General features: G+C 40.3%; 1 protein-coding gene across 1 annotated transcript; it reads left to right on the top strand.

The window, feature by feature from the left end:
• The first annotated feature begins 635 nt into the window (after positions 1-635).
• On the top strand, positions 636-25,837 carry RPP30 (ribonuclease P/MRP subunit p30). Its single transcript, XM_014839421.3, has 11 exons — positions 636-764; positions 2,272-2,327; positions 2,896-2,952; positions 3,363-3,437; positions 6,124-6,195; positions 12,093-12,182; positions 20,960-21,076; positions 21,621-21,650; positions 22,046-22,083; positions 22,477-22,556; positions 25,619-25,837. Exons 1-11 carry the CDS (start codon positions 683-685, stop codon positions 25,726-25,728), a joined length of 807 nt encoding a protein of 268 aa, XP_014694907.1. The 5' UTR covers positions 636-682; the 3' UTR covers positions 25,729-25,837.
• The last annotated feature ends 337 nt before the right edge of the window (positions 25,838-26,174 follow it).

The raw sequence follows: 26,174 nt of genomic DNA, 5'->3' as shown, positions 1-26,174 counted from the left end.
ACCTTGTACATCTCTCAGATGGAAAACTGTAAAACATTTCAATTTTGCACCTTATCAAACCTGTCTTTGGCTAAACCACTGTTGCAGCTAACCGCTCATCCTAGAGCGAGCCCTGCCATCTTGTGGTTGAAGCTGTTGACTGTGACAGAGAGCAGCGTGCCGTGACACTGCCAGTTCTGCCTAGGCAAAGAGACTCTCTTCTCGGGCAGTCCGCTTTCGAGGGCTTCAGGTCAGTTTCCCCCTCTTCCCGATAAGTCTAACAACAGGATGGACTTTAGGAAAACTAAAGAAAAACAGGTTCTCTACGACTTTTTAAAAAGCGTTTCCAGCCCTCAGCAAAAGTGTCTGGTTCACGGTAGGCGCTCCATAAACGCTGTATATGTGCCTTTCTAAAGAGTCACTTTCTACATTATTTTATGAGACGAATGCTCGGAGATTTGAACCCCTCCGAGGGAAACCAAACATTCTCATTCAGAAGACAAAGAAGGATTGAAGTGAGGCTGTTGATTCCAACACACTAACTTTGGCTGGTACTTGAAGGCGAGGGAAGGACCTGCGAACCTTAACTAAACACTCAACTCGAGGGACTGACCGACCGCGCAGGTAAACTACAATTCCCAGAGTGCTGAGGGGGTGGGCCCTGCGGCTGCGCAGACGGGCGTGGGTGTCATGTGACTTCGGCATGGCGGTGTTTGCGGATTTGGACTTGCGTGCCGGTTCTGACCTGAAGGCGCTGCGCGGGCTGGTGGAGAACGCTGCTCACCGTGAGTCGCCCTGGCTTCGCGGGCCGCGGTGCCCGCCCAGCCTCGCTGCCCCCCACACAGTCGGGCCACGCTCGGGAGGGAGCCAGCAAGGCCGGGGCTCTTTCAGGTCTCCTGGGGTCTCTGGGATGTCCCTGAAAGCTGATGCCCGCTGCGGTGTTGCTCTTCCCGAGCGCGGGAAACTCGAAGACACTGGGCAGCTGTTACCCAGTCCTGCTCCTTCTTTCCTGTAAATTGGGGAAACTGAGGCCATGAGAGGATTTGCATAGGGCGCACAGCTGGTGGTTGGCGGAAGCCAGGACTTCAGAGTATACAGTCTCCTACACCAGTGCTTTTAATGACTCTCCTCCCTGCCTCTTAGAACAGTGTCAGCACACACGGGGAGTACTGTGGGGCTTCAGACAAGACGGGGAGGGAGATGGGGATGCGAGTGTTGGAATAATATTATTTAGAGGGAGGGTAGGTTGGGGCGGAGGACATACTAAGCGAGTTAGAGGGGAGCAGCCTGGCCCAAATGCTAGAATGTTACTCGTGTCTGAATCCAAGGGAAGCGAAAGCCCTGAGAGATCGGACCCCATTTTAATTATTGGGGTTAATGATGACAGCTGTCTTCTTTCATTAGACTGTAAAGCATGAGGATAGAGAGGATTAAGAATAAATAGCTCTCTGCAGAGCCTGTCAAGTAATTGGTGCTCAATAAATATTTGAAGGAGGAAGGAAAGAGGGAAGTTGGAGTAACTGATCAGAGGGAGGATCACTATTTTGGTATTAATGTGCGTTATCTTTTACTATTAATATCCTGTCGTCCCCATTGGTGTTTAGTAACCTAAAGCTAGGAGTCATGATTTAGACATATTGTAGGTAGTACAAATGTCTAGAACAGTGCTGTGTTGAGGCTGATAAAACAAGACCCTGGCGTCAAGGAGTTCCCAGTCTGTTGATGGTGGGCAGCTCAAAAGGGGAAGTGAGCAGTGGTGTGAGGGGGTCATTGCTCCATTTCTCCTTAGGAAGAAGGCCTCTGAAGGAAGTAGAAAGGGTAAAAAACAAAAGAAATGAACGCAAATAAAAGTGACACTGAAAAAGTGTAAACTCGATGGGATGAAAGTGAAAGAAAGGACATGAAAGAGAGTGATGGTTGAAAGGAAAAGCATGAAGTTAACGGTCTTAGTATCATGCTAACAATACATAACAGAGGTCACACAAGGCCCTGACTATGTGCCAGGCACTGTTCTAAAACATCCTACCTGTATTATTTCATTTAATTCTCATGACAGACATATGAGGTAAGTTCTCTTATTATCACCATTTGACAGATGAAGAACCTGAAACTTCAAGTTAAATAACTTGTAAGTGGCGATCTAGATTTGAAGGCAGGCAGTCTGACACGAAAACCCAGACCTGTAACCACTCTGCTAACTGCCTCCTAGTCCTGACATGAGTTGGATGACCCTATGTGTACAGGAAAGAGAGATTGTTATATTTAACAGGAATGTTCAATTTTTCTTTTCAGTGGGCTATTCAGTTGTTGCCATCAATCATGTTGTTGAATTTAAGGAAAAGAAACAGGTAAAATACAATTCCTGAAGTTAATAACCAGAATTTATCATTATTTGTGTTTATCTTGGTAATATGGAAGCTACAGATGAGCATATTTCCTAAATGCACTCTGTGACCTATCCTATGTTAACAGTTGAACTGATGCATATTTGTGCTAATGATAAAATTTTTCAGTAACTTTTAAAAAGTGCGTTGTTATTCACTGAACTGTAATCTCATTATTTAGACCTTTTATTTTACTATTATAGACTCGTTACTCATTGATTTCCCTCTTAAATATACTAGTAAATATGTCTATTTCTCTTTAGACCAACAGCTCTACCTTACAGATTATTTCAGTCTAAACACTAGTTTTTGTCTCTCTCATCCATTGATATACTCAGCTGCTTCTCTACTCTTCAGATTTCTTCCTTTTTAAAAACAAACAAAAAAATTTTAGTGTTGCTGAATACCAGAAATTAGCTTTCCTGTTTATTGTTTTTTAATTATCTTTTCTGAAAACCTCTTCTAAGTTTTCCATAAGGCTTCGTCCCATTGACATGTACAGTCTAGGGTGACTGTTGATTGTTTGTTGTAGGAAATTGAAAAGCCAGTAGCTGTTTCTGAACTCTTTACAAGTTTGCCAATTGTGCAGGTAGGTGTTGTGTTGTTTCAGAAGCGTAATACCTGTTCATTCATTCAAACGTGCCCACTGATATTTGTGATTCTCTTACCTGCACTGCCCTTTCCTCTGTTGACCAGTCTCACGTTTCCATCAAAACTCAGCTCTTCCATGAAGCGTTCTCTGCCTGTCGATTCAGTACTTCAATGATCTTCTTTCCTGAAGTCCTACAACCTTTAAATTATTTCATTATGTAGTTTAATATATGTACATTCTTTTTTTTTCTCTAGCTGTATTATAAATTCCTTGAAAACAAAAACCAGGTTTTACTAATCTTCACTTCCCTTATTGCTAGTACCCTTTAATGAATACTTTCCACTGATAGAGAGGATAGTCAATCATTTGTATTTTGTGCTTTTTTGATAGCATGTTTTTGATTGTAGGGAAAATCAAGACCAATTAAAATTTTAACTAGACTGACGATTATCGTTTCGGATCCATCTCACTGCAACGTTTTGGTAAGTTAATTATTTTTCTTCTCTCTTTTTGGCCTTGTAAGTTGTATTGGCTAATGTTGAACAGTGTTGTTTTTCAACTCACTCCATTCTTACATCCCCTGACCACCACCACGTGTGACACCTGCCTGCTCCCCCTAACCTCAGAATTCACATACTATAGCAAACTCTCTTCTCCTCATGGCACTTGTGTAGGGGTACCACAATTAAAGAGTCCTTTGACCACTGTTATTCATTGAACTCACATGAACCAGACATAAAGTGGGTGTTGACGATATTGCTGTGATTAATAAAGAGACATACATCTTGAACTTTTCAAGTTTATAGTCAAATTAATTGGCAAGACAAGCATTACATAAATAGTAATTAAAAATGTGAGGAAGGTGTAAAAAGTGGGAGATAGTACATAAAGGATGCTCTGGGAGTGTGTAACACGGGGCTGACCTGAGGAAGTTGATGTTCAGACTGGGGCCAGAAGAATCAGTAAGTGTTGCATAGGTACCGAGCAGGGGAGAGAGTTCCCACAGACAGGATGGATTATGCAGAGATCTTGAAGCCAAGGAAACATGGTGTGTTCTGGGAAATGAAACAGCAGTAGAGCTGAGACTAGTGAGCTGGCTAACCTGGGGTGAGGTTAGAGAGGCAGGTCTGGGTGAGCACTTGGAAGCTCTTGAAGGTTTTAACCAAGGGAATAAAGTTATGAGGTTTACATTATAGAGAATGGGTCAGAGGGGTTAAGGAGGGGCTTTGAGCATCTGGGGAGGATTGACAGGATTTGATGGTTGATTGGATATAGAATGATGACTTCCTGGCCTGGCCTGGGCAGCCTGGAAGGTAGATGAGGGTACCATTTCCCAAGATGGGAAATCAAAGAGAAGCATGTTTGAGGGCATCATGTTTGGGACATAATAGGTTATTGTGAGAGTTCCAGGGGAGTTTGTCAAATGGGCATTTGGGAAAAAAGCTATGGCCCTCAGAAGAGTGATCCCAGTTAAGATACTGATTTGGAAGGGGTGGCCCTGTGGAGAGTAATTGAAATCATGGGAATGGATGAGACTCGCTGATCAAAGTGCCATGTGGGAAGAGAAGATCTGGGACAGAGTCCAGAGGGACTTCAGCATTGAATGGTGGAGTAGAGGAGGATGAGCTGGGATTGGAGACGGAGGAGGGACTGTCTGAGAAGTAGAAGGACATCGTGGAGAGAGAGAAGGGAAAAATGAGGAAGTGTCAGCAGCATCGGTATACCTAAGCAGTCAAGCAGGAGAAGGGCTAAAAAATGTCTTGAATTTATTGACAAGGAAGTTATTTGTTGCCTCAGCAAACACCATTTCCATGGAAATGGTAGGGCCATGAGAAGGTGTAGGGACTGTGTGATGCAGACTTGGCTGGAGAAATTTGACTCTGTAGGGGAACAGAAGGCATAGAGAGGTTGGCGGATGAGAACATGCTGTCTAGATTTTGTTTGTGAGATGGGAGAGACTGGAGTGTGCTTGCTGGTGGGAAGGGCCTAGATGGGGAGAGAGAAAGTAAGACCCCTGAGAAGGTGAGCTCTTTCATCTTTAGCTGGAATGGATGCCTCTGTCATAGAACAGGAGTAATCAAGGAAAGGCTAGCGTCCTTGTACCAATTAACATTGCTAAAGCTAAATTTTGGTGTTTTATACAGCTGCTAAGCAGCATTCTGGTTCTCTAGGCCCAGATAGACATAAATGGAGCTGCCTTTTGATAGATCACAAAGACTTTCGTTTTCTCTTGTTATCCTGAAGATCCTGGTGGCCCCTTTTTGTCCCCTTCCCAGGTGAGAGTGGGCAGGCTGAGAGCAGAGAATCCTGGATCCTGACTTGTTCTGAGACCTGGAGCCGGTCCTGTGTCAGCACAGGTCCACCCAGTAGGCCCACTCACCTACCTCAGCATGGTGGCTGCTGGTTCTCTTCAGCCCTCTTCTCATTTTTATGATGGCTTTTCTTTTTACAAAATAAGAGATAAAAATTTAGAAGGTGCCGACAGGTAAAGAAGAAATATCACACATTACTCCATCATTCAGAGATTGTAGGTTTGAATATATAGTTTTGTAGTCTTTTCACATACATACACATACAGTATAAATTTGAGATTTTCTTTTTTAAAACAAGAACTCTTTCTCTTTAACTGATATATTTCTCTCATTCTGTTCTAGGACTCTCAGGTATTTTCTTGCACGTCTAGTAGTTTAATTTGTATTTAGCAGTATTCTCATTATGAACCTAGTCATATCGTCCTCAGTCATGTGTATTTCTTGTCTCACAGAAAAATGGCGAATTCCATGGAGGGCAGACAGATGCCTTAAATGATTTTGTACCCCCAGTGCCCTGCACACAGCAGGTGCTCAGTAAATGTCTGGCAGGCTCCTCCACTAGCTTGTAAGAACGAGAGCTATCTAATTGCGGTTTTATATCTCAAACAGTGTTTGGTACACAGGTAAAGTGTAACAGTGTAGGAAAGAAGGAGGATGGTTAGTGGAATGGATGTTGACATCTAAATTCTCATGGGCTTAGAAGGTCTCTTCTGCCAACAGACAAAGCAAAGCAGAAATGTCCTTGGTGTATTAGAAGTGTTATGTGATTGAAATATAAGTGTAGCCAGGCCACTACTCAGAATTCCACGTGTATCGTTGTTGTTACTCTATGATGACATTCTTTTTGCATTACCAGAGAGCAACTTCTTCAAGGGTTCGGCTGTATGATATTGTTGCAGTTTTTCCAAAGACAGAAAAACTTTTTCACGTAAGTAACAGATAGTAAAAGAGAATAGAATTTATTATTTTATATAAGAAGTCTGATGTCATACCTTTGTAGATGACCTGTTTTGCCCCATCTGAAAACTTTCAGCATTTTTCATTTATGCCTTGAGTTCTGGAATTCCTCAAGTGTATCGAGGTGGCATGTGTTTGTTTTGTTTTGTTTTATTCACCCTGCTAGATGTTTGATGGGCTCAGATTGAAAAAGTCCATCAAGATTTTCTTCTGTTTCTTTATCTCTGCTTCATTCATTCGTTCATGTGAAACTTCTCTTAGTTAAATGTTGGTCTATGTCGTTCTAGTTCTAAGATCACTTCAGTTTCTGTCCTTACTATTCACTGCTGCCTGTGAGGGAAGAAAGTTGCAAGGTTCTCCTGGGACGTAAAGGATCCCATCTTGGCTTTCTCCTTTGCATGCTCTCAGGGGTGGTCCATATGCCAGTGTGATCATGTCAACCTTTAGTCTTCCAGAAATTCTTCAAAACCAGCCTGCTGATACTATTCCCCTTCATGTTCAGAGAGCCTTTTTGAATTTAATTCCTTTTATACTTTCAAAATTGCCATTACTGTGACTTTTCAGGAGAGAAAGTTGTTTAACATGTATGCTCATTTTGTCAACTTGAGACACACCACCTGGGCATTTTAAATGATTACAGAAAAAAAATCAACTGTAACGGTTTTTCAGGAATATGTCTTACTGTATGAAATGAAGTATGGCTACTTCAGGAAGTTCTGAATGTTGGCTTTATCTAGGTTCAGAAAAATAGCCTTCTACCAAAAGTGTATACACAAAAGGGATATTTTAGGGAAAAAAATATACTGGTCTTTGATGTTTTAATTTTGCACCATAGTTCATTTTTAAGTAAAATCTGTTCTAAAATTATAGGAAGATTTTCCCTAAGTTTGTCCAGTAGATGGAGCTGTTGACTAAAGAGGCTGACCTGTGGTAAATTTAGTTTTCAAGGCATACTATCAATTCTGAATTGTTTATGTTAATGCAGGGAAACAGCACAAATTATCCATGAATGCCCTTTTTTTGGTGACTGCCTTTATAAAATTCTCAATTATAGTAATTCCCAAAAATTTCATCTCAGGAAAAGAGGTAAGATAGAGTGGTTCTTAGTCATTAGAGACCCCTGTGGAATTTTTTAAAATCAGGCAGGTTCAGATCTCCACCACTGGATGTTTGGGGTTGAGTCAGGGTATCTGTTTTTTCAAGTCCCACAGAGGATTTTGATTCATTGCAGAAACCCTGAGGAGGACCATGGGTATTTCCAAATTTGTTAAACAGCAGCTTAGTTTTATTATTCACTAATGACAACTCAGTTATAATGTAGGCTAAAAGTTGGTGATGTACCCAATTTTTTGTTGTATGTGTGTTGTTTTAATTGATTTTGAAGAGCATACAACTTAACATTTCCATAGCCATTTATTAGTGATTAGAGAAGCAAACAAAATATTTAAAAATCACACAGCTGGGAGGCATACATTTATACAATCTTCCAAAGACTTTTACATATTTATTACCTTTAACACAACAATCCTGGGGGTAATCAGTACAGATGTTTATTACTATCCCTGTTTTGTAGAAGAGAAAATTGAGACTTAGGTTAAATAAATTGCTCTAAATCTCAGGTTGTGTGTAGTAAAGTTAGGACTTTGGGGTTTTAGAATACATTATAATTTCATCTAGTGATTTTATATTATTTATCTTAATACTTGTTTTTCTCAGATTATTCAAAAGTTTGAATTCGAAAGCATGAACACATGCTTGATGATGGTGGGTGGAAATATTCTGGAAGATGGAAGAAAGCTATAAATAATTCACAAAGTGTTTGTTTGGAATTGACTGTACAGATATACGGAAAAAGTTATGTGAAAGCATGTGTTACAGTTGGAATGTCTTATCTGTCCCAGGCTTACCCATTCTTTAAGACTCAGTTGAAGTTATCAGTCTCCTTTGTCTGTAGAAAATCAATTTAAAAGATGTCTTTCTTATCATCATAAAGCTTTTGTAACTATATCATGGCTTGGAATTGAGTCAAATGAGAGCAGTTTGTTGCTTTAACAGGTTGCATTCTGTGCATGGTATTATTTGTTTAGTTTGTAAGTTGATTATCTAGAATTTAAACAAGTGTCCCTATAGATATGATATTTAAAGCCAAGTTAAGTCCCTAAGATGAGTCATAAAAGCGTACACACATATGTTAACAATTAGTAATATAAAATCTAACCACTTTAAATAGCGTTGTTTCCATGGCGAATAACACTGTTTTCCACTTGGAGTATCTGGAAGGTGTCTCATAAATAAACCCTTCTTCTCCATAGTTACCCCAGGGGATAAGGTAAAGATGAAAGATTGTAAGGGGAGTCCATTGGCCAGGGCTTATTGGTTTGGGGGGAGGCAGTGGAATGTGGCAGAGACAGTTACATAGAAGCTTCTGGGTTAGTTATTTCCATTTAGAATTTAAAGCGATTGGACAGGGTGAGGAGAATTCAGTTTGTTTAGCCCAGTGGTCTCCAAACTACTTGATTGTGTATCCTGTCAAATTAAAAAAATGTTGAGCCTGCATCCCCAGTATGTATCTTTATTTTCTTGTAAATTATTTACATGTTCCATTGTATCAGTGTGCTTTATGAAATAATATGCACACACAAAACAAGTTTTAAGAGAACGAATTAAAAAAATAAATGGAAATGGAAGTTCTATTTCCATCCAGCTTCTGAAATCCATGCCTTCCGCGTTGGAGAACAGTATTGTGGAGTAGGCTGTGAGCACCTGAGGCTCTTGAGGAGCAGGAGTACCTTTCAAGTCAGTGCTTCTCAAGTGTGGTGTGGCTCCACCGGATTCAGAATTGCTGGGGATGTTTGTTAAAATGCAGGATATTAGGCCCTACTGCTGAACTTATTGCTGGGAGTAGGGCCTGGTAATCTGCACTTTAAATAAATTCTTCAGGGGAATTCTTTTTTTACACACTTTAGGTTGAGAAGTACTGTTTATGGGCATCTCTCTTTTCCCTGGGTAAGCCTGGCTCTCCCTCGCATACTGTTTTATCATAAAATACCAAGATGTATTAACCTGACATCCATTAAGGGGATTTGGGGGAGACTGAACCCCTACCCTTCTGTTCTCTTTGTTCCATAAAATCAAAAATAAACGTATGTGTGTGTATGTACAGTTTTGGGAATAAGCCTTACTTAAATCCTCGTAGGAGTCCTTGGACCAAAAAAGGATGAGAACAATTGATAGGAATTCATATACAACCTGCCGAAACCACTGTAAGATGATTCTTAACCACAGATATTATTTGGCAAAATTTAATCTTTTTTAGTGATATAGAAAATATTTCATTATAATGTGAACATTAGCTCTTATTTTATAGTTATCTAAATGTATGAATTGAGCATTTGGATTAATAGAAAGCTAATAACAAAAGAGTTCAGCAGGGGGGCTGGCCTGGTGGCGCAGCGGTTAAGTGCACACGTTCAACTTCAGCAGTCCGGGGTTCACTGGTTCGGATCCTGGGTGCAGACATGGCACTGCGTGGCAAGCCATGCTGTGGCAGGCATCCCACATATAAAGTAGAGGAAGATGGGCATGGATGTTAGCTCAGGGCCAGTCCTCCTTGGCAGGAAGAGGAGGATTGGCAGCAGTTAGCTCAGGGCTGATCTTCCTCAAAAAATAAATAAATAAATAAAAAGAGTTTGGTTTGAGACATTATAAGTTTGAGGTGTCAGAGGGAGCCAAGTGGAGCTGTCCTTTGTAACTGAAAGTTTATTGTAGTATGTGTACTTAAACCAACACAAGGGATATTTTGGATAATTACCGTTATTTAGGAGAGGGAAAAAAAGCAATACTTAAGTAGAAAATAACCTAATTTAGCTTGACTCTGGAGAAGAATGTTTAACAGCTTTTTAAAAAATGAATCAACTTTTTTTAATGAAAAATTTATGTTCGTGATAATAAATGCAAACAATACCAAGGGATATGCATTGAAAAGTACATCTTCCTCCCACCTGAGACTCCCTCTCCCTTTTCTCCATTGGCAGCCACTACAAACAGTTCTTGGGTCTCTTTTCGGAAATAGCATTTACCTAGTCCTTCCTTCCGTCATTGTCCTCTTCCTCCCTTCCTACCTAACACTGTGCCTTTTCCACCTAACAGTGTATCTTGAGGTGGTTCCATAATATCAATTAGAGATGTACCTTATTCCCTTTAAAGAGTCAGCATTTTCTTTTGTATAAAGGAATCATAATTTATTCACGTAAAATTGAGGGATGTTTAATTGTGTCTAGTCTTTTGCAATTGGTGTTGCAGTGACTATCCTTGCACTAATATTTTTGAGCGTTTGTACATTCCTATAAGTGACATTGCTGATGTAAGCATCTAAAATTTTGATTGCTAAATTGCTTTTCAAGACCCTGTACTGATTTGAAGACCCTGTGAGTGCTTGTTTATTCATTCTCGTGTCAGCCGTGTATTACTGGACTTCTTGATCTTTGCCATTCTGATAGTTTAAAAATGGTGAACAGAAGCTGAACTCGTTTTATCTACTATTCAGGGGTTTTCTTCGTCCATTCTTATCAAATTTTCGGTGACTCTTGTATGAGTTGGACAGCTGTAGCAGTTAGCACGGGGCAGATTCTTTATGAGCCAGTTTCTGCCAAAACAGCTCACTGCCTGGGCTTCATGAGTTACTAGGACTGTCTGCCTTAAGCCAGGGAACCTTTGATCACTACTTGCTTCCTAAAGCCCTGGGGTGGGCTAGGACTCAAGTGGGGATTCTGAAGAGAAAGAGCAAGATGTGACATTCCTGTCACTTCTGAAGGTTGAGCGGATCCTACAGGACATTATTACTCCTTCTCTACCCCTTTTCCTTACTCCGCCCTTTCCCTGGGTCCACGCGTCTGAGGCTGGTTTGCCAGCATAGCCATCCTGGCAGTTTGAATTTGTTCTTCAAGGTTGCATACAGCAGCCTTGTCACTTAGGCTTGTTTTAAATACAGTGCAAAACAGCCAGTTCTTTTTATCACTGTAATCGCATAGTGGTGAAGTTAGAGCCAGAGCTCCCTCTTCTGGCAGCCTCTTTGGCTTGTACTCCTCGGCTCGGAACCTTTCCCCAGCTGTATTTTATTTTCCTGCCCTTATTTTCTGTTTATCCTGATTTCCTTATCTGTTCATTTTATCTTGTATGTATTTTTTTGTAAGCAGTTTCAAATCTCTTTTGGAAGTAAATGTAGAGTATTGATCAACAAGTAGTAGCAAAAATTAGAGCAAAGGAAAGGGAAATTAAAAGTTGGCAAAAATGCATTCAGTATCATTTGATTCGTAACAGCTCTGCTTTAACCATTTCTGTAGACTATTTGTTTCTGTTAGCATTTGAACAAACTGCCATTGCTAGTGCCATGTTAGTGTGTCTTCAGCCACTCTGTAGACTGATAGGAGCCGCAGGCCTGGCGCAGAAATAATTTGTGAAATAAATGGATCATGCATACATTCCTTTTGGCTTATTTTTTTTCTTGGATTTCAGAATAGTTGGTTTTCTCTTTCTGGAACAATCTGAAGTAGCCTTCCAGAAACTGAGCTTCTCTTAGTAACCCATCTTTATGTGGCAGACCGTGAGTTAGAGGGTCTCTAGGCCCTGTCTATTGAGACTGTCTGTGGACATATTGCTCTGCTTCAGCTAGATTGCAGTTAAACCGTCAAACCAAACGAGAAGGAATGGCTGACCATTGACTTTGCAAAGGGACAGATGTGCTTCAACACAGAACCGTCATAATGCCTATGGAGTAACCATTTCTTTATATCAGGTTTGATCCTATCTCCCATCCTTAATGTGTGCCAATTTTCCTTTTGGCTTTACCTGTTTTTTTCTTCTTGACAGGTTGCTTGTACACATTTAGATGTGGATTTAGTCTGCATAACTGTAACAGAAAAACTACCATTTTACTTCAGAAGACCCCCGATTAATGTGGTAAGTGTTACACTTTCCATTTTATACATGAATCTGTAGAAACTTGCATTAACAAACTGGAAAAGGAGCAGAAGAAACCAGTGTTCTTAGAGGGAAAAAACAAAGGCTGGGTAATAAATAGAAGGCAGTTTAGAAGGAGGCCTTTTTTGGTAAGCTGACTAAAGGTAGAAAGAAAGCTTAAAATAAAAATATCCAGTAAATCATCAAGATTTTTGAAAGGCCTTAGGAACCAAAATTTATGAAGGACATTTCTTAAGAGTGACAGACACTAATAGCCTGAACATTGAACATTAAGGGGACAGAGCAGTCAAGAAGGAGTAGGGAAAAAATATCTGGAGGGTTCCTGAGGTGCCAGCAAACGGGCGGGAGGGGTGCAGGTGGGAGCAGGGCATGGAAGCACAGTGGGCGTGGTCCATGCAAAATTACAATCTGCCTGGAAGACGCTAGTTCACCCGAAAGCCCAGGGTTGCTTTTATAATAACCTAGGAGGGTGGTCGTATATTCAGGGGATCTTTTATTCCTTCCTTGCTATACCATTTTTCTCCTTACCTTGCTACATCATTTCTCTTGTTTTCTCCTACCCTTCATCTTCCCTCTGTCATGCCTTCCTGTAAGTCTTATTACATGATAAAGGTGATGCTATTTCACACCAGTAGCTGTAAGGTCAGCACGCCTGTCAACTGTTTGCTTTGGCAGCCAGGTCCTAGGAAGGGGTAGGGTGCTATTTTAGGATAGTGGTTTCCAAAGCTGTTTGCCACTCTCAAAAACTACTGTTGAAGGAGAAAAAGGGGTTAACAGCTCAGATTATAAACGATCCTGTCAGAATTGGAAAATTAAAAATGGATGTATTTTCTCAAGATAGATAGCTCCCCTATTCTTTTGTCTCTGTAGAATCACAACTTCCTCAATTTTTGTTCCCCTGTCTTTGGTGCTAAGGAATTGGCTTGATGCTGAGAATGGGGGCGGGGAGAGGAGAAAATTGATCTGTATGGTGTGGAAAAATGGAATCCAGTGTGGAAAAATTTAAGTTGGCTTATGTTCTGCCCCCTAAAAATATGCTACTAAAACTGTGCTTGAAAAGTACTCACAATTTTAAAGTCATCTATATTTAATGGGAAGACTATGTAACAGGTCTTTTCTAATAAATATTGAGAGTACTACTAAACACGCAGCAATATTGGTTAAGCTGAAATCATCATTTCCCCGTGGTCTTGCCAGTACTTATAAATTTATAAGTAAACACTTCAAAAACCCTGAATTATCACCTTTTAGAGTTGGAGATGTATATGTTGTTTAACAGCCCACTTATCAAATGTGGTAAAATGAAAGCTAGCAAGAAGCCATTCACCTCTTCACTCACCAGGTTAGGACAGTTCTAGTTGATTCCCTATCAGATGAGATCTCTGATGTGCCCTAGCTACCTGTGATAAAAGGCACAAACTGGGGCTGCCCTGGTGGCGTAGTGGTTAAGTTTGCACACTCCACTTCAGCAGCCCGGGGTTTGCAGGTTCAGATCCTGGACACAGACCTATGCGCTGCTCATCCCACCATGCAGTGGTGGCATCCCACATACAAAATAGAGGAAGATTGCCACAGATGTTAGCTCAGCAACAATCTTCCTCAAGCAAAAAGAGAAAGATTGGCAATAGATGTTAGCTCAGGGCTAGTCTTCCTCACCAAAAAACAAAAGGCACAAACTAATACGGCCCCCAAGGTGATGGCACTCTTGTCGGCCTCACATATTGTTCCTCTCCAGAGGTAGCAATCTTTGTCTCTAGAAGTTCGCCAGGCTTTGCCAGCTTCAAACTGCCAATCCAGTTTCTCTGGAAAAGGTGCCCCCTGGAGTTAAGCAGTGCAGCCACTGTATAAATTGCCATTAAACTTAAAACTTTTTTACCTTTCTCTTCACCTTAATGAACTAGGAAGGCCATTTTCTAGAGAGCTTTGCCTGAGTAAACCCACGTATGATGCTGTGTCCTTGGTTGGGAGGAGATAGTAGCATGTGATGCTAAGCCAAGTCCATGGAATGGACAGTAGTGCACAGCACACAATTCCTCGTGTCCCACAGCAGTGGTAAGCTTCCCAATGGCTGTTTTGGTGAGGGCTTTCAATTGGTTTCTTATGATCATGCCTGACTATTCAACCCAGACTGAGAGCTTGTCAAGAGCACCAACTGTGTCATGGGCCTTTTTCAGTTACCACAATATCTTGCCTATAATTGGTCCTCCCTAAAATTTGTCAGTTGAATGAGTGTATATCTAACTTAGCATATCAAGGTACAGCCTGGGGCACACAGTCAAATTCTGCCTGTGGTTAATCCTTTAGCTGGTTGTCAGCGTTCGGCAGGAAGCAGACACAGTGAGGTGAAGGAGGTGGGGTGCTGGGGCGGCATGAGGAGAAGGGTGCTGGAGACGGCAGTGGTAGGACATCCCACCCTCTGGTTCCATCTGTGAGGTCAGAAAAGCTGCTGCTGTTTGATGGCTATGTTTGGCTTAATTCCCACATTTTTCAATTTAAGGATTCTGAAAAGTAAAAATTTGACAAGTGAGAGGGATATGCAGTATTTAACACAGCGTCTGCTTTTTAAAAAATCTGCTGTGAACATTTTACATATGTTGTTTAATAAAAACTAGATGATGGAGTGGAGGGAAAGGCTGTGCAAGATTATTTTTAGTCTTCATCTAGTGTAGAAGTAGGCTGTGGTGTGAATTGGTCAGGAAGCCGAATCTAAGTCCCTGTTAATTTATGCACGTAATTTTCACTTGAGAGAGAAAGCTGGAAACATACAAGGAAAGGTGTCCAGCTTGTTGTTCAGGGTAAATAATAGTAGTTGTATGAGTATGTATGTATTATTTGTATCTAATACTATCTATTCTGGATATGAAGCTGTATATTTACATTAAAATATGGAAATATATTCATCATGAGAGTATAGAATATGCAGTGAATGTGGGTGGCAGTTCCATCTTATGTCTGGGCCCTTGTGTGTTCCTTTGGCCTTGAGAATAAACTTGTCTTTGGCCATGAAAAGTTGATAGGTTGACTTTATAAGGATCCCTCTCTTGGGCACAGATCTTAATTTGGATTTGGATACCCTTTTCTTTTGTGGTGGTGAAAAGCTGGGGCATTAAGACGTTGCATTCCTTAGTCTTTTACCTAGAGGCCATAAGCTATGTGAGAATTTCCACTCAGAAGGTTAGGATTAAAGGGTACAAATTTTTACTTAGAAGTTCTGAGGATCTAATGTACAGCATGGGTGACTATAGTTAATAATACAGTATTGTAAACTTGAAAGTTATTGAGAGCAGATCCTAAGTGTTCTTACCAAAAAAAAAAAAAAGAGAAGTTAACTGTGTGAGGTGATAGATGTGTGGATGTGTGAATTATCTTGATCTTGGAAATCATTCCACAGTGTATATGTGTATCAAATCATCACATGGTACACTCTAAATATATACAATTGTAATGGTCAATTATTCCTCAGTAAAGTTAAAAAGAAAAGAAGGTCGGGATTATTCAGGAGGGCACAGGAGCTGGGACATCCCAAAGCGCTCCATTTGCGTACCTTCGGGCTCTCATCCTTTCTGTTATCTTCACCACATGCGTAGGGCACCCTGATTTCCTTTAGGTAATTCCCTCCACAGTCTCCTCAGACCTCTTCTGGAGTCTAAGTAACTTGTGGAATCACAACTGTATCATGTGCTAATTGGGTTTCAGAAAGATTGAATTCAACTCCTCTTGGATAATTAAATGGCTTCTAATTATTTGGCGTTTTATACTGTAAACACTTTCATACCTGCTCTAGCCCAGCAGCCTTAGGGTGGGGTAGATGTGAATTATCTCCATTATGTAGGTAACGGAATTGAGACCCACGTAGTTTGTGGCTCACACAGATACTCTTCTCTCAAGGGTTGACTTGGGATTGGTACTCAATCTTTGCTTCTGAATCCGCTGTCGTTTCCCAGTGGATAATGCTATTTAAAGTTACTTTACAGCGGAACTCTGTTAAGCACAGAATAATTTCATATTTTAAAACGTGATCTTCAGATGTTAGCTCAATGACAATCTTCCTGAAGCGAAAAGAGGAACATTGGCCTTGAGCTAACATCTGTTGTTAATCTTCCTCACCAAAAAGGAGCCAACCAACCAAACAAAAAAAGGTGATCTTTATGAATTGAGGTTTTGAGAAGAATTTTTTTAAGCAGTACATATCTTTACCTTCCCTTTGATTTTTTTCAATGTTATTGCCATTCCACAATGACTGAAAGTTTATTGAGTTATTTTCACTGATGGTCTGCTTTACTCTCTTTCTGATGTTTTCCCCTCACCACTTCCTTTAACCCTAATCCGTTTCTCTCCTCGTGGTCTAATCAGTCCCCACTGAGAGATGTCCAGTAAACAGTGTCTGAAGTAGTGAGGTGGTTCCAGGAATCATGCTATCTGTACTTGAGTGGGGTGTGAGTGCTCCATAAACTTTATTTTTCATCACACATATTATGAACTTAAATGTGTTAAGTACTTTATTGATTCAGTGCTTGGACCAGTGCCAGCAAAGTTGCCAGTATCAAAAATATCTGTGTGGTAAAAGAACATCAGAAACAAAGGTGAAAGACTAATGACAGACTGGCGGAAATATATTCACTCATCTCATAGACAAAAGGCTGAATCTCCTTAATATATAAAGAGCTCCTAGAAATTGAGAAGTTAAAAAAGAAAGCTGAACAGTCCTGATAAATAGATTAAGAATAGGAAAAAGACATTTCACAAGAAAGGAAATAGAGATAGCTCTTGAAGATGAAAGCTGCTTCACATGATGATAAGAGAAATTCACTTTAAAATCACCTGTCTGATTGACACAAACCCAGAAGTTTGATGATACCCTCTATTGTACGGCTATGGGAAAGCAGGCATTCTCATACATTGCTTGTAACAGTGTAAATTGGAACAGTCCGTATAGGGGAGTGGGTAACTGGCAACAGCTATCAAAATTACAAACGCTTTACCCTCTGACCTAGGATGCTACTTTCCTGGGGCTGCCCTAACGAAGTACCGTGAACTGGGTGGCTTAAAACAACAGAAATTTACTGTCTCACAGTTCTGGAGGCCGGAAGTCTGAAAGCAAGGTGTCATCAGGATCTTGCTTCCTCTGAAATCTGTAGGGGAATCCTTCTTTGCCTCTTTTTAGCTTTTGGTGGTTTGCTGGCAGTCTTTGGCGATCTTGGCCTGCAGCTGCATAACTCCAGTCTCGGCCTTTGTCTTCCCAATGTGTTCTTCCCGTGTGTCTCGCTGTCTTTGCGTGGCCGTTGTCTTAGAAGGACCGTATTGGATTAGGCACCCACACTGTTCCAGTATGACCTCATCTTAACTAATTACACCTGCAGTGACCCTCTTTCCAAATAAGGTCACATTCTGAAGTACTAAAGGTTAGGACTTCAACATAAGTTTTATGGGGAGACACAATTCAACCTGTAATACCCAGCAATCCCACTTTAGTGTTTATTCTACAGAAAGAGTGAAACAACCCAAAGTCTATCAGTAGAGACTTGGTTAAATACGTGCCATACCTCTACAATGGAATACTATGCAGCTATAAAACAGAATGTGGAAGTTGGGAGCTGACATGGAAGCCCCTTCAAGTCAGAACAAGAACGTAGCTACCTTCTAAGTAAGAAAGAGGAAAAATAATATTTACTCATATTTGGTTATATTTGTGTGAAGAAACTCTAGAAGAAGACACAGAAGTTAATGAGTGATTATGGGAGGTAGGGATGGGGCAGACGGGAGCAGAGATAGAAATAAGACTCCGTATTGCTTTCTTATTTTACTTTGATTTGTGAATCACGTGAACAAGTTTACCTATCTTAAAGACAGATAGACCAAAAGTGATCATCCTTTTGAATTCAATAAAGAGCTAATTTTTATCAAATTAACAGGGAATCTATGTATTGTCCCAGTAATCAACTCCCTGTTTCCTTTCTCTTTTCTTAAGCTTTGCTAAGTTCTTGGAATTTTATCACCAGTATCTCTTGATTCAAGTATCACACACTTGCCCTTGGTTTGTAGCGTCAGTATGACTGTTATTTCTCCTGAGTAAAGAAATCTGATCATCTGCCTATTCCAGAACCTTTGGTCAGAGATGCGAACAAAGGCCAATCAGGCAGGTGCTGTCATTCTTTATGAAGAGGCTGTTATGAACAATCATTTGATGAGCTTAAGGCAATTTACATTAACGTGGTCTTAGAACAGGAGCCCAGGTAATGAACCTGTATTTTATCTATCTAAAAATTTCAAATAAGGTGTTTTGAAGAAACTCTTCACAACTTTCAATAGCACATCATCTTTTATTTCTCTGTCTCAGAGTTTTCTTAGCTATTTAAAAGTGAACTTGATTAATGTACTAAGATCAAAATCAGGTCTTTTTTCTTAAAGAATAAACTGATAATTACGTTATTTTTTTCTCCCCACGCTCCTCCCGAAAAGGAGCTTTTACTTTGATCTGGTCCCCAGAGGAAGCGAAAATTTTAAATTTCCGTTAGAAATACTTTGAGACCTGATCGCCCAGTTCTGTGTATCATCCACATCTTTTATTTCCCCTCTTCTCCATTCTACTGCCTGTGTTTTAGTTCAGCAACAAGAAGGATGAAGATAAGACATACAAGTCAGCCTCTGGCTAATTAGTAGTTTTGGTAAGAGAAATAGCCAGAGGAGTAGTTGAGAATATGGCTAAAGGAGGTGTTTTGGTTTATCTGAATTTCCATTACCCAAGTTCATCCTGCTTCCTTTTATGATGGATAATCTGTAGTGAACAGCATTATCAATGACCTCCTTTCCATAAGCTGCTATTTATTCCCTCGGAATATAAACATCATAAACACTTTTTGTAGAAATGCAGCTGTGTGTTACCAAGAAGTATCATGATGCCAGTTCTCAAGAAGTATACAAGCTGGGCAGGGAGAATGAGGCGCACATTTAACTGTGGCACAAAGAATATCATAACAGACATCATTCCCAGAAATAACACAAGAATTAGAGGTGGGAAAAAGTTGTCAGAAAAGGGGAGAGGGTATGGTTGCAATGTGGAAATTAGAATGTAAATTCTAACTAAACAAATATCAGATATGTAGGAAAATCTAAAATAAAACCTGGGAGCCTCAAAGCAGAAGGAAAAGTTAAGGAAAGGGAAGATTGGGGAATGGAAAAAAGGAAATCTGTGCTCAGGAAGGGAAAGTAGAAGGAGCCTGCCAGGTACTCCTGAATTAAATCGAGGTGGGCTACCAGTTCTGGAACGGGACGGGTTTTTCTATTTCCTGTAAATGCTCGGGAGTAGACCTCCAGCAGCCACAGCTGGACCAGTTCCGACTCGTCCACTGCGCAGTAGAACTTTATCTGCCAGGCACAGACTTGGACTGGACTGCCTTCCCTCCTTTCATTCAAAAGACACTGCAACTGGGGGGCTTTGCCATTACAGTCTGGTTATCACCTTCATGCTAAAATCCTCCTGATGCTTCTTATTGCCGTTAAGATTCATCCTGTCTCCAGTTCTAGACCTGCACTGCAGTAGATGGTTGGGCCGTCCCATCCTCCTTAGCCTCCACTCCCACCACAGGGGCCCCCTCTTCTCCCCTCCCCAGCTGGTGACCTTCTCTACTTGCTGCTGTGCTCCCTCCTACCCCAGGGCCTTTCCACATACTCCTCCCTCTACTATTTACTGCTAAGTTCCTTCCTCATCCACTCCTAAACTTCTCCTTGATGGCGCTTATCACAGTTGAAGCTTTGTATTTCTGTGTAATTATTTGATAGTCTCCCCTGCTAACTGTAAGCTCTTAGAAGGGAGGTCAGCTTTTGCTCACTGTTCCCACACAAAGGTGTCTTAACACAATTCTGTGGTGAATGAGTGAAGATACTGAGTTGCTCCTCAAGGAAGCTGCATAATGTAGTGATGGATTTCAATCCCATTTCCACCCGTTTCAGGCTGTTTTCTTACCTGTGGTTGCCTACTTATTAAGAATGCCTTGAATAAGCAAATTTCTTTTTCTCATGTAAAAGACCAAGCTTGTCTGGTGAGCTGAACAGAATCGTCGAGGGCCCAGGCCTCTTCTTTTTTGCTGGGCATCCGTGAGTCCAGCTAAAAATCAGGGTGTCCATTAGTAAAGAAAAAGGGGACAACAGATATTGGGAGCGATTGGCAGTCTCTCCCACAATGCCTTATAAAGGTATTATGAAGGTTAAATATGTACATAGGACTCTCAGCACAGTGCCTGGCACGTGGCACTCAACGTGGCTGTTCGTATTCCTTCATTCAACATGTACATCATAAATGACTGGAGAGGCCTTCCCACCCCTGTCCCTTGGACACTTTTCAGCTCTTCATTTCTTTGTCTCTTCATTCTTGGATCGAATTACTTAGATTACAGTTTGCAAGCAGTTTACCCTAAGTGCAGGGGCACATCTCCGGTTTCCTTTTGCTAGTTCATGAAGTAAAAGCCCTCTGCCCCCCAACTGGGATTTTGCTCTCCTTAGCCTCTTCATGATTTCTGTTTGTACAAAGTCAGCTTCCCCACAGCTAAGATAAACTCTGTTGATCAAATAGAGCCACAGATCTGTTTTCTTCTCCTGTGGATGGTGCCATTCGGGCGTAAATCTGCCTTTGTTTAGGGCTATACCTTGACATGCAGGAGGTGGGTGGTAGGAAGCGAGGAGGAGCCTTAGTGAAAATAAAGTAGTAGGACAGTGTGTGTTTATCCTTGATGTTTTTATTTTCTTTACTTCTCATGAAGGCCATTGACCGAGGCGTGAGCTTTGAACTTGTCTATAGCCCCGCTATCAAAGACTCCACAATGAGAAGGTATACAATTTCCAATGCCCTCAATTTGATGCAGATCTGCAAAGGAAAGGTAAGTTCTGTAAATTTAGGATTTTTTCAAATCTAGCAGTGTGTTATTATTAATACACCAGAATTAACAAACTGATTCATTTTCCTTAAAGTAGAAAGGCACAAGAACAAATTCTCCCATGTCAATGCGCTCTGCAAGTTTTAAGGGAAAGAATAATGCGAGGGGGCAAAAGATGTATTGAAAGCCTTCGTCTTTCAGTAAGGCATGTGCAGTTTACCCACTGTGAAAAGAATAGTCTAGATAACAACTGTTGGTCATCAGTGAGTTGAATTAAGGTTATATGACCTTTTCAACTAGTTTTTAAAACTAATTCATCTTTTCTAACATCTATTGAGAAGGCCTATTCTATTTCTTATTATAGGCTGCTTTTAGTTTGATGTGAGTTCTTTCATTCTTTCATTTTAATTATTTACCTTATCTTTAAAAGAAGTTGGTATTTATAGAGCCTTAAATATTAAAATGTTATTACTGGTTATTGTATTATAAGACTCTGAATTTTCTTACATTTATCTAAGATTAATAGTGATCACTTTCTATTTTGTAGAATGTAATTATATCTAGTGCTGCAGAAAGGGTAAGTCTGGCATTAAGTACCTTGTTAAAACTTGGAAAACTTTCTAGGGGAGAAATTAAAATAGTAATATAATGAATGTTTATTGTATGTTTTCATTTTTAACAACATTTGCTTATTGTAATTGCTGAAGAATAAAATATATCCCAGTTCCTTTTGGGCTTCAAGTTTTGTTTATATCAATAGTTTTCTCTTTATATTGTTACAAAATGATTTTCAAGGATCTTTTATATTTTCAAAAACTTAAGAAACTCATCAAAATTATAAGGACTAAAATTTATGCAATTGACTTCCTTATTTTTGGTTACTTAAGCATGCTATTAATTTACTGCAGATGAAGTCATTGAAATGTTATGAATAACTTCTCTCATGTCTGTATTTTGTTCATTTTATTTTAGCCTTTAGAAATAAGAGGCCCATATGACGTGGCAAACTTGTATCCTTTTCTGAGTAAGAAGGTACCGAAATTTTTTTTTAGGAAATTTTGAATTTGATATGATATTATACTTGAACAAGATATTTTTCTCAACCTTTTACTGTAAGTTTTCCAACTAATAGCTTCAAAAACAAATTACATCAGGTTGTAGAGAGCTTCATCCTTTGTTTTCTGGATGAAGGGTGAGGTGGGAAAAGGTGGAGGAGGGACTCCGTAGAAAAGCTTAGAGTTAGAGGAGCCTCTTCTCAGATGCGTTCCCTTTGGGCTAAGACCTCGTGGAGAGGTGAAGCAGCTCTCTCTGTATGACCAGGTGAGCTGGCCTTTTCACTTATATTTTTGTTAGTCTTGTGTCCTTGGCTGACTCTGGGTTGAAATCTTTAATGATCCCGCCAGAGGCTTGCTGTTTGGGCTGTCTGAAAGTGATGCCAAGGCTGCGGTGTCCACCAACTGCCGAGCAGCAGTTCTCCATGGAGGTGAGCAAGTTCTTCCAATAAAAACACCCAATGGTCCTGTTAGAAGCCAATCATGGTTATCAAACATTTGAGCGGTATCTGCTTGTTTTATCCTGCCCGGCAGAGTTCCCTTAGGGTCATCTCCTCTCAGCCTGTTTTAACCATACCCATCAATGCTTTTTCACCCTGTAGTTTGTGGAATGAATACAGTTTGCATTACAGAAATGAGTATTGAATGCAGTCTTTCAAGCTCTGCATATGTGTCCCTGCCTCCATTTTTTGATAGGCTTCTAATCCCCCTTTCTCCTCCCTCTCCAGAGGGGTACGCTTTCCCTGCTGAGAATCAGTTTTAGAGAACTGAAATGTTAACATATGGTAAGCCATTTATTAGGAACACAAAAACAGCAAATACATTTTTTAAAACCCAGCTAACAAACTCAAATTGTGACTTTTCACATTTATTACAACTTATGATTCTTTGCTCCTTTTTTGTTTCCATGTTCAAGTATGTGCAGACTATGTGTTTACTCACATCTCGTTTATACATATCTACCTCCTCATCTTAATTCCACCTACTGGACCACTGAGTTTTTTATTCATCAGATGATAAAAATTGGACTAGAAGTATTTGATGTGCTGAGACTTTGGGGAATGAAAGTGAGATTTTGTTAAAAGAAAAAAACTTACACTTTCGATCTGCTGTTTTATCTTCATTCTCTTTGTAATGTTTAGGACTAGTAGCAGTGGTCAGGAAGCAGTTTACTTGATATCACCCTGATCAATTTCAAACCAGTGTAGGTGGCTACATACCGATTTGGTTATTTGGCATAGAATGGTTAGGTTATTGAGGGCTTGTGTGTTGTGTCTAGATTTTAATGGTCTGATTTCCACTTGGGAGAACTGGTGACTGTATTGACTTACTGTGAATTAGATGATTTTCCTTTTGTTTTCAACGTTTTTAGTTTGGCATCGTTGTGTTGTGTAGCCATCACGTAAGCTCTGGGAATGACCGTAGTAACGAGGACTTCACCAAGATTGCCTTGAACTTAGGGAACTGTTGACTCACACTTGGTTAGTTCTGCCAGAATTGTTGTCTATTTTAAATGAACGTAAGCAATCATCAAGATTTTGGATAACAATTGGTGTTCTAAAACATGAAAGGGAAGTGTAAAAACATGTTAATAGGGCAAAATAGGAAGTTCTGAATTTGACTTCAAAAAACTCAACTGTTCAACATACGATATACATAAAGCTAAATGAAAGGAAGACTTTGTGGACTTTAGTAGCAGTACCGTTCACCCTAGTGTGTCCAGGACAGACCTAGTTTGTACCTGCTGTCCCTGTAGAATTAACACATCTAGAGGATAAATTATAGTTACCCTGGTTTTAGTTGACATTGGGATTGGTATGAGACAGTAGTGTGGTATGTTCCTAAGATTGCTAGTTCAGTCTAAGGTTACCTTAGAAGAAATACAGGATTCTGAAGCAAGGGGATTCAGTCCCCTTACTGCCCTCTGCACTGATGCAGTTCCAGCTGGCACCTCTGTCATCCTGAGCGCCACGTTTAAGAAGGACGTACGTGCACTGGAGCACTACCAGAAGACGGTTAAGAGGTTCTTAAAGAATCTAGAAACCTCATGAAAGGAATTGTGAAAGCAGTAGAGGAATGGATACCTGGAAAACAGAAGACTTGGGACATGTAGTCGCTGGCATTCGACATTGGAAGGCTTGCCGCAGGGACTCACGATCAGATGGAGCCTGTGGGGTTCAGTGGTAGCACTTCTAAGGTTGTGGAGAAGGGGCAGAGGAATGAGGTTCAAGGCCAGAGGCTTCAGCCTGTGATTGAGGAGCTTGGTGTCCACTCAGCCTTTGGACTAAGATGGACCTGCTGGGGACACTGCCCCTTAATTCCTCTAGAGCAAAACAGCGTACTCAGAAATAATTCCTGTAGAAGTAGTTGTGGAATGTCCTTGGCAGGGTGATTAAAGGAAATGCTAATGTGAGGACACTTAGCCCTATACACATTGCAGCTTCTTGCTATTACAAAAAATAAATTTGTTTCTAAAAGACTCCCACTTGGGTTACTTTATCTGATAACTATAAAAGTCTTGTTTTTCAGTTGTTTATAGTCTGTCAGTTTAGATTAAGAAGTTCATGTGAGAAAAAATAGAACATTTCTGAGATGGAAAGAAGAGAAAAGAAGAAAAAAATGGGGAAGAAAGTATTCCTTTCCTATTCCCGTGTCACCTCTTTATGATACCTTTCTTGATTCATCCAGGCAGTTCTTTCTTGCGGGTGCCGCCATTCCTATTGTACTTGCCCTGAATGCACTTATCTCGGTGTGTGGTAGGAAGCAGCACTGTGTTAGGCATCTTTATACCCTCCAGAGGTGACACAATGCCTGGCCCATTAGTAGATATTTAGCAGAAGTTAGCTAAATTTAAATTGAACTCTGCTGCCAACCTGACCTAAACATCTAATAATTCCCATTCTTCTTTGTCCGTTGTCATCACTAACACATGAGATCAATAAACATGTGAGTTTGATTCTCTTCATTCACTCAACAAGTATTCGTTGAACAGTGGTTACATAACCAGGCATTGCTGGGTGTTGGCAGTACAATACAATTGATTCTTCAGAGGTACATTGATCTAGTGAAGGACGCAGATATGGTACGTGCTATAAAATAAAGTGAGCACACGCCCCACCATGGGAGCAATGCAGTTGACTCTTGTCCTCGCTGTCTTATTCATCTGTCTTTCTACCATACTTAAAGCATCTGCTGCACCAACGTCTTATGCTATATAAGATGCCACAGACAGACCATAGACATAACCTGCCCCACAATTTTACCCTTGAGGTAATCCATTTGGAATGAATTAGATGTTAGTAATATACCGATATTTGTATATGTTGGGGGTGGGGGGAAGGTACTAACAGTAAATGGCATCAGCACATGTAGCAGTTCATTATGGTTTTATCATTTACTAGTGCTGTCAGTCAAAGTAACATGGTGAAACTTGTTAAACCACCTCTTTTTAAATCATGTCTTCAAGCACTATGGTTTCCCTTTTGTTTTATAGAAACTAGAAAAACCGCTTTTGGAATCATTGCCACAGTGAAGAAGCCTCGGCCATCAGAAGCAGATGATGATTCTCTTCCAGCTTGCAAAAAAGCCAAGTGTGAGGACTGAAAAGAATCCCCCCGTCTCTGTCAACACTCCCTTCTTCCCTTTGATAGTTCATCAGCCACAACAGAGAGAAAACCTTCATATGACTGACTTTTTCACTTGGAGCTAGAAATCAGTAGTCCATAAAAATGATTTTATAGTCAAGCCATTAAGATAACAAACAAAATCTAGGGAAGCATTAAAAAAAAAAAGACTACCAGCTTAATGAATTTAGATACACCGTAAGAGAAAAACAGAGACTAGTTAGTTTATCCTTTGTGTGAAGTGATAAAGCGGCAGGGGTAATTGAATAAGATGATTCAGTGTTTCAGGAGACTCTTTAAAAATGTTTCGTATTCATTTAAAAACTCAGTGCTTTTCTGCTTTACTTGATATACATGGCTTATGATTTTTAATCTTACTACTCAAGAAGTGGTTCTTTTTGAGGACTCTCCCTCTCTCTCTCTATG

The sequence above is a fragment of the Equus asinus genome, chromosome 2, assembly GCF_041296235.1.
Source record: "Equus asinus isolate D_3611 breed Donkey chromosome 2, EquAss-T2T_v2, whole genome shotgun sequence".
NCBI lineage: Eukaryota > Metazoa > Chordata > Mammalia > Perissodactyla > Equidae > Equus > Equus asinus.
This window is presented reverse-complemented; position numbering and strand designations above follow the sequence as displayed.

Excerpts from the sequence above, each read along its gene's own strand:
- RPP30 (XM_014839421.3), top strand. The coding sequence starts at position 683 with ATGGCGGTGTTTGCGGATTTGGACTTGCGTGCCGGTTCTGACCTGAAG. Across the intron at positions 6,196-12,092 it reads AGACAGAAAAACTTTTTCAC|GTTGCTTGTACACATTTAGA; the intron begins GTAAGTAACAGA and ends TCTTCTTGACAG. Across the intron at positions 21,077-21,620 it reads TGCAGATCTGCAAAGGAAAG|AATGTAATTATATCTAGTGC; the intron begins GTAAGTTCTGTA and ends TCTATTTTGTAG.